This window comes from Dicentrarchus labrax, unplaced genomic scaffold (genome assembly GCF_905237075.1).
Source record: "Dicentrarchus labrax unplaced genomic scaffold, dlabrax2021, whole genome shotgun sequence".
NCBI lineage: Eukaryota > Metazoa > Chordata > Actinopteri > Moronidae > Dicentrarchus > Dicentrarchus labrax.
This window is the reverse complement of record NW_026136722.1, coordinates 8,261,588-8,270,379: the sequence shown is the minus strand read 5'-3', so window position 1 is coordinate 8,270,379 and position 8,792 is coordinate 8,261,588. Positions and strand designations below refer to the sequence as shown.

Below are 8,792 nucleotides of genomic sequence, written 5' to 3'. Positions count from 1 at the left end.
GATTTAGGGTAATTTAATAATATGTGTCAGTATATAAGGTATTTGTACATCCATTTTTTCCATCTATGTAGGATACACTCTATATTTAAAATGTTAAAAATGCTTTTTAACTCCACTGTATTCATCTCACAGCTATAGGAACAAGCCACTCCAGATTAATAAATTACATATTAGTAATATGATCATATAAAATATATTTTTGATTAAACTACAGCAACATTGTTATAATTAGCACCTCAACCAGCTGCAACATTTAAATGTGTGACAATAACCCAGTACTTCAACATATAAGCCAGGTTTGTTACTGTTACTTAAGTAAATGATCTCAATATTTATTTCAAAAGCAAAAACAGGGCTGCTTGAGTCTAACTTTAAATTCTACAAGACATGTTTGTAGTTTTGGGTCCCCCTATTGGTTCATGAATGGAACAATATCTCTAAGTGCTAAAAATACCTGCTGCCCTAAGAGCTTTTTTTTTAACCCTAACACTCCTGACACAGCACCAACAGTCAGGATTCATTCAAAGTACAAATTCAAGCGACAACCAGCTCGTATGACTGTCTTTACTTTAATTTACATAGATATACAGTTAAATTGACACAAAAAATTGCATTATGATTCTCTGGCTCTCTGTTGTGGTGCTTACACTTATTGCAGGACAGACTACAAATGATCATTGACATCAAATGAATTGTTGCAGTAGGCCGTGGCTCTGAGGTCCTTTTTTCCTTTATAAGCAGCCAGGCACAGCATGCCCGAGTTAAAATCACCGGTTTTTATACTTTATTTTCATAATTCATCCACAAACGGTGTATTCTTGAGTTGTCCACTAGCTGCCATGGTCTTTTTGCCATCCACAAATTTCTGCGCAGCCTGTAAAGAAAAGACAGAGGATTGTTGCCGTTAAAACGTACTTAGGTTACTCAGTTTCTTAAGTGGCTACAACTACAACTCTATTTACTGTCATTAAAGAAAGTACACAAGTACAAGTTTGAACATAAAAACAACAACAATAAATCTGCATGATAAGATTAATGAACTTTACAAAACTACATGTTTCTGCACAGACTGACTCTCAGTTTGAACGCAGTACTTCTTTTACTATAGAGGTTTTCAGTAACACTAAGGTACAAAATGTTACACAGCATCTTCGGTTGAAAGTTAAATAAAAGCCTATTATTAACAACTTAAAACTATTAATTGATTTTCTGGCCACTTTGGGGCAGCAGAACAAGCTGTAAGCACAACTTTGGTATATTATCACCATATATTTATACATTCAGCACACATTGAGCAACACTGGCATTCATTTGGACTTTCTAAAAATCAAATTGCCTCTCTTTTTAGTTGTGTTTAGGTGTCAACAAACCCCTGAGGAGGGATATTTGGCTCTTAAAGGACCAGTGTGGGGGTTTGGTGGCATCTAGTGGTTGCAGATTGCAAGTAACTGAACACACGCTCCCGTCTGTTTTTGATGACCTGGGAATGAGAACGGGCTCTAAAGTGTGTAGAAGAAACTACGGTGGCCGCAAAACGTGCAAAAAAGTTCCTATCTACAGCCAGTGTTTGGTCAATTGTTCAGTTGTTGATTAGTGCAGCTTTAAGTCTTTCTGATAGAATATTGCAACACACCACTGAAGTGAAAGTGTGACAAGAGCATGTGATAATTCAAGATAGACATACAGTATCACCACTTCTACACTGACGGCACTCACCTTGACCACATCGTCCTGGGTGACAGCCTCTATAGCCTGGACAACAGTGTCAGGGAGCTGGTACGCTGCAGTGTTCAGAGCCTGGGCACCGATCTCCTCTAACAGGCTATCAGAGCTCTCCAATGACATCAGGTACTCTGCTTTCACCTGGTTCCTGAGCACAGAAGTCAAACACAGAAGAGTCAAGAACGTATCATAAACCTTCTGCGTCTGGCACTAGGGATGCATTTTATTTCTCAGAAAAAAATCTCTATATATTATATTAGTTTTTATAATTTTATAGATAGTTCCTTTTCTTTGTGAAGATGAAGCTGATGTCTTTGCACCTTAATACAGATACTGACACTAAGTGATGTAGGACATTCGACAAGCAAAGTCAAAAGTAGACAGCGCCTGCTGCTGTTTAAAAATAGTATTACGATTCATTTTTCATCTCACCGATTGGAATCTTTAAATATTTGTACAGCAATTTAACAGTTTTGTGATATATCTTTACATTACTACGTGGCACAGAACTGCTTCACCTCCATGTCCAACGTTACTCAGTGAACTTACTTTGCTCTGGTGACGTCATCGTCTGATACGTTTCCCTCAGCCACACCGCTCACTTGAGCAATGGCAGCTTTGATCACCTAAACGAGAGGATTGCAACAGGCACAAGTTCAGTGAAATGTCAGTTCTGGCATCTTTGTGCATTTTAGATGCGGTTACATTTGTCTTGGAGGGAGCGAATTTGGCAATCACCTCTCCTGCAGAGTCAGCTTGTGCGATGGTATAGACGCCAAACAGGCCAGAGTCAGAATAGGAGGCATTGAAGGCTGTGGCCTGAAAGACAGCCAGAGGTCGTCTGACATTAGGAGACAAACTCTTAATGCATCACACTCTCCTACAATAAATAGTCTATTTCCTTTCCTTTTTTTTTTTTTTTTACTTACATCAAAGGGCTGTGTGGTAGCTTTGGCAATACCCTGGCTCAGTTTGCTGGTGATGTTGGAGCCCCTCTTTACATGTGGCCCAGCTCCCAGGATCCTTTGCAACACGCTGAAGGCATTAGCTTCTGCACTACCCATCACACCACACTCGCTGGCAATCAGTGCGTGGACCAGGTCGTCGGTGTTCTGCACCCGCAACTCACCTACACACACACACACAACAATAGCAACATGAATATAACGCAGTAATAATAAATCTCAAAGAGTGTGAGGTCGCTATCAAACATTGGTTTTACCTCCACGGTACACAGCCTTCGCCACAGGAGCTCCAGCCCCACTGCGAGCACTCAGAAGCCCCTCACCCACCTGCTTCAGGACAGAGTGCTTTACACCTGGACCCATAAATCAGACAATACTGACATTAATATACAGCTGAAGTGGCAAAACCATCATGAAGTGAAAAATACCACACATTTCCAGAATAGAAACCTCCATAAGGGCGTGATGTGTCGTCATTCAGGCATGCCAACACTTAAAGCGTTTGTCTGCAGGCAAAGTCAGCCTTATCGCATTAAAATATCCACACATAACAAAACCATTAGCATTACTGCTGGCCTATTCTTCACATACCAGTACTGACTTAGGACCTCTGTCTGTGTGTGTGTGTGTGTGTGTGTGTGTGGGCAGAAACCAAATGACATTTGAGATGAATATAAGCATACACAGTTTATTTACATCAGCGAGACTTGCTGTGACTACAGAGGACTGCCTAACTGTAGTAAAACGGAGCATTGAAGCCCGATGAGAGAGAAGAGCAGCTGTGACAAAGCAATCAGCCAGTAGACACTCACCTAGTCCTACAAGAGCCATTTTGCCAGTGATGAAATGGTCGTCAACAAATGACTTCAGCTATGAGGGGAGGATAAGGAGGAGGAGAGGTGTATAAGAGCTATGCAAAAACTAAAGAATGACCTTCAAGACCAAGCAGTTAATTACTTTCATACAGAATGTAGAGAAATAGAATAAAGTACACATCTATACCTGGTCAGAGGAGACGTGGCCGACCATGTGTTCAGGGCAGTACAGGGAGTTGGACAGGGCGTTTTTGTACGCTGCTTCATGCAACTTTTCAATCACACCTGCAGGAGAAAATATTAAAACACAGAAAGCAGGCTCCATTAATTACATTTGTTAAATCACCATTAACAGTCACACTGAAACCAAAGTTAGAGCGTCTTCAGTAATGTGACGCATTTCTGTTCACCTCCACCCTCAACTTCTCACACATATCTTTAGAGGAGGCAGGTGACTGCAGATGTGGCTGCCTTCAAATTTCGTTACCTTTTTGATTTAACTTGGGTTTTTTTTCGCTTTTATTACTGAAGCATGCATTACCTAAGACAAAAATATGCTCATCAGCATCAGAAAAGGAAGTGCAAGGACTGGATTAAGTGCAGCGGACCATGTCCAGATCACTGCTCGCGGCATCTTGGCTGACCATCCAGCAGGACAAAGGGTTATCAGGTTAAGAGCTAAGCTAACCCAGCTTGGAACTAAGGCTTCACATGCTAATATGAATACTGAATGAAATGATAAATAAATAAGTAAATAAATAAGCCGATCCCACTGAGAATCAACAGCCTGCAATGCATCTACTTGCAGATTTCAGCTGTTTTTGTTTCTTCAGAAGAGACCAAGCAAATAGTTCTGATATTGCTCTTATTCTGCTGGACAACTGTGTGCTGACATGATAGCAAGAAGAACCTCATGCACCGATATCAAGGTATATCACATGATGCCACACTGCTACAATGAAAACACAGGTATTTAGGAGCTGAACTGTTGTAACCTGGTACTAACCTATCTGAGGACACTGCTGAGCCAGAGTCTTGTCAATCCTCACCCTGGGCGTCAGATCATTCACCTCCCACGGCCGGAACTCCTGAGCTGTGGTCACGTTGACCAAATACTCCATTAATGAGTGTCTGGACACAGATACAATAAAGTTAATACGCACTGAGGCATCAACATTGACCAGGATCCAAAATGAACACCAGAGCCAAATGCAGGTACATTTTGGGTTTGGCGGGAAAATAAACTGGGGGCCACCGGCCAGGTGGCTGGTAAATAACTTGGGATCACAGGGTGGGGCCCAAACATGGGGCCAGGTTCACATCACTGTGTTTTACATGTGTACTGGTTGAAACTAATGTGACCCTCATTGTCCATCGTAGCAGCAAATCAAATCAAGGCAGCTTATTACTATTTGCTGCATTATTATTAAAGATGTGGCGAAACGTTCCCGGTGTTAATCCACAGAAAAGAAAATATAAACACAACAGAAAAGTAGAGCTGTCCTGATACCGATCCGAGTATCAAAAGTTCCTCTGATACTGCCTAAAACGCCACACTGGGTATCAGCAAGTCTGTGCACCAATCCGATGCTGCGTAATAAATTAACCCTGAAATGGTTTAATCTGAGCCGGGCCACGCAGCAATCATACAGGCTTAGTAGTATACACTCGTTAAAACAACAACGAATATATCTCTTTTTTAAAACTGTATTATATTGGATCGGTATCAGTATCAGCCGATATGCCAAGTTCAGGTATTGGTATCGGGAAGGAAAAAAACATCTTTAGAGAAAAGTCAAGCTGGCGTCTGAACGAGGTAGAACCTCCGAGATCCTGGCTAAAAAATTTAAATTAAAAATGTCCAGAAAGGCACCAAAAATGAGGTAATTAGTTTTAGTCAAATAATGTATGATGCAGTTTAATGGCAAATGGAAAAATAAGCCAATGATATATTATCTCAGTTTACCAAAAAGTTAATGACGACGTTATGACAAGATAAAGACGGCAACACTTACAAATGATCTCTCAAGCACTCTGCGGTGTAGACCATGGTCTCTCTGGACGATGTCACGCTGCAGGTAAAACAGATGACGACACAGTTGGTTCAGTGTGGTGGGCTACGGTTAAACTGGCATTGTCCCATTTATTTTACAGCAAGGGAAAGCAGAGACAGCGTCAGCGTGTGCATGTACCCTCACTAACCTCAGGCTGCCACCAAGAGCTTCCACACCGCGGCAGAGCTTGAAGGCAGACGCACCCTTAGTAGTCTACAAAACAACAAGAGTTTCAATAAGAAAAAAATAGAAACAGGCACAAAAAAAGTGTAATACACTAGAAAAGGAAAGCGAGAGCTGACTCTCGTTAATTTGCCAAACAAACCAAAGCACACGAACATACTGTCACTTGTTCTAGTTTGCCAGATGGCATCTTTCGCTACATTATGGCTACAGTAAGCAGCTAAGAGAAGACACTTGGGTACATAATTAATTTAGCTATTAGGGAAAATAGTTTACAGTTCCCCAGAAGGTACGATCACACATTCACAACTTACCAGGTTTGCTGCCAGTCGTAGCACATGAGAGACACCCTGGTTTTCCACAGTCTCATAGCGACTCCCGGCTTTCACAAACACACCAACGCTGGACACGGGGGAGTAGTTCTCCAGTGACGCTATCACCAGACCGTTTGGCAGCTTGGACACCTGAAGCAGTAAAGAAAATAGTTACCGGAAACTTGCAATAAAACTGTAAACAAATTCTTATATTGAAATGTTGCGATAAATAACCACATCGAGTCAGCCCAGTAAATGTTTTCTGCAGTTTGAATGATGGAGAGCAGCACTAACCTGGACACTTTGGGGAAGGAGAGGGGCAGCTGAGGACGGTTTGCGGCCCCCGAGGGGCTCAATCAGAGATTCACTCCTCCTGGCAGCGGCATAGCAACGTTTCTGTGGAAAACGAGACACTGAATTTAATACAAGGGACTTATTTTAGCAGAACTTTTCTTATGAGATGATCCTCAACAGGAACAAGAACATGCTTTTAGTGCCCAGGACCTAACAGTGCTTCTGTGTCAATGTGGTACAGCGTCAAGTGGTGCAAACATGAGGGTTAGATAGCCGACCCCACGAACATTAACATGACCTCTAATGTTTCATAGCACCTCTCAACTCTTTTATAAATAAATGAGTGCTTAAGAGACGCCTAAAACCAACTCCTCCCTCACTGGGTCACTAGATAAATCTGATGAACAACAGAGTTTGTTTGTTTTGCTACAAAAACATCTTGTTTATTTGTTTTCGGGTCAGTTTATCTTTGCTTTTTACTTGTACATTACCTCTTCTCACTTCTAAAAGCTATTCACTTTCTGACCGACCTGGAAACAACCTACTGTAAATACAAGATGCAACTGTAGACCAGGGGTTCACAGCCTACGATCTAATGCCACAACAACTTATGAATATGTTTTTAACTTGAATAACAACTGTTTTGTCGGTAGCATGTCAAAAATAATGACACATGCCAAAAGCGCTCAAACTATTCTGCTTCTGATCCCCAAAAAAATCTTTAAAAAGTTGATTATGTTTGATGTTTATTTGTAAATCATTCAAAATAAGATGAATCTGATTGTTTTAGTTAATCAACCAAACGAATAATGGTTTTTAATACAATGTGTATGCACTATATGATCATCTCCATGTAGGACATAACAAAGTGCACTGACCAGCTGTCACCAAGTGGAGAGTGTGTGTTGGGTCAGTGCAGACTGTCCTGAACTGACCTGTGTGCAACTTAAGTCCAAACAAACACACTGTATGCGTCTAACAGTGTACGAGTAAAATACCTGGATGTCACCACATTACGATCATAACTAGGGGCGTCGTTTTTCTTCGAGACACCTCAGTCAAAAACATGAGCACACACACACACACACACACACACGAGTTCCGAGATGACCTTCAGGTTTCATCCAGCTGAGCCGAGAACCACAACAAGCTACAGCAAGAAGGCAAAGCGAGGCCGGAAAAAACTGTTTTATCTCACACGTACCTTTTGTTACAACCGAGTACATGTGAAAGAGTAAAGAGGGGGATTCTCACTCAACTGGGCTGTATAACCGCGCACACAAGCCGCACATTAATGTCAAATAAAACCCGCATTAGCTAGCCCGCACAGCTAGGTAGCTCGCTAACTAGCCGGTGGGCTAACGTCGGTACAAAGCGGTTTCACTCTCCGAGCAGTTCGAGACCCGCACCGGGCGGAGTTCACAACCGGGAAACGGTACGGGACTCACGGGGAGACTGTTCAGAGACCGGATTCCTCTCATGGCTCCAGACTCTTCTCCTTCAGCCGGTACAGAAAGACAGATATGGCGGCGGGCTGACGTCTTACCCACAATCCGCCGCGCCGCGCCGCGCCGTCGGATCAAAGAGGATTCGGGACGTCAAGATGAACTCCCACGAAGAGACTTTATAAAAACTATTATTATAAACTATTATTATAAACTCTTTGATTCGGGGTTGATGAACAGTTTGACTGCAAACGAAACATTTCTTTTTTCTTTTTTTTTTTTTTTACCAACCAAGAAAAAGAAGACAAGAAAAGAAAAAGCAGAAAGTATGAATCATAATGAGGAGATATTAAATGTTAAAAGTATTACTTCATAATGTATGAGGTTTACTAAATAGGACTATAAAATACGGTCAAATTACTTTGGAAGTCTGAATTTTGACAAAATTAAATTTACTTAGTTAAAACGGAGATACTAAGTCAAAACTGTAACATTTTAAGTAAAAATAAATATTTTCTTGTAAATAAAGAAAACTTTACATTCAGTGTCTCACCAAAACCCATTGTGTACCCTTGAGCCCTAACTTTAATGTATTTCCTTCATTATAAAACACTTGCAACTCTGATTTTCAGTGTTTTAAAACCTGCATTGTTTATATCCATGTTGGCTTGTCAAAAATCTTTCCAGCCTTTACTGGCATATTACAGCCACCTGTGGATCTGTGTAATGGTGTGAAACCATTGGAAAGACTGTAAGCAGCACCTAAGTGCAGGAGATAAACACAGGGAAAAATAGATAGATATAGCCTGTGTATTGTCCCTGTGTTGTTTACATATCTATAGAATATAAATAAATAGGATAAAAACCAACAGCGCTCCTGGTGGTCAAAAGCTCCACAGGAAATCTTTAAACCAAAACTATCAGAAGACAAGTCAAGACTGTGGTTGTGAATGAAATCAATTAAGTATTTTTATGATAATTTATTTGGTTGTTTTATGAA

At 41.0% G+C, this 8,792-nt stretch overlaps 1 protein-coding gene across 1 annotated transcript; it reads right to left on the bottom strand.

Moving 5' to 3' along the window:
• Positions 1-550: 550 nt before the first annotated feature.
• On the bottom strand, positions 551-7,917 carry LOC127356605 (cytochrome b-c1 complex subunit 2, mitochondrial). The gene is made up of 14 exons (XM_051388481.1): positions 7,796-7,917; positions 6,348-6,449; positions 6,054-6,203; positions 5,705-5,769; positions 5,518-5,574; positions 4,509-4,633; positions 3,690-3,787; positions 3,500-3,557; positions 2,945-3,040; positions 2,652-2,851; positions 2,461-2,541; positions 2,272-2,348; positions 1,717-1,870; positions 551-874 (listed from the first exon to the last, which is right to left on the bottom strand). Exons 1-14 carry the CDS (start codon positions 7,826-7,828, stop codon positions 791-793), a joined length of 1,380 nt encoding a protein of 459 aa, XP_051244441.1. The 5' UTR covers positions 7,829-7,917; the 3' UTR covers positions 551-790.
• Between the last annotated feature and the right edge of the window lie 875 nt (positions 7,918-8,792).

What these genes read in the sequence shown, in the direction of transcription:
- LOC127356605 (XM_051388481.1), bottom strand. Translation starts at nt 7,828, where the DNA reads ATGAGAGGAATCCGGTCTCTGAACAGTCTCCCC. An exon ending in GGTCTCTGAACAGTCTCCCC is followed by an intron (nt 6,450 to 7,795) that starts GTGAGTCCCGTA and finishes CGTTTTCCACAG; the next exon opens with AAACGTTGCTATGCCGCTGC. An exon ending in GCTCTTGGTGGCAGCCTGAG is followed by an intron (nt 5,575 to 5,704) that starts GTTAGTGAGGGT and finishes TTTTACCTGCAG; the next exon opens with CGTGACATCGTCCAGAGAGA.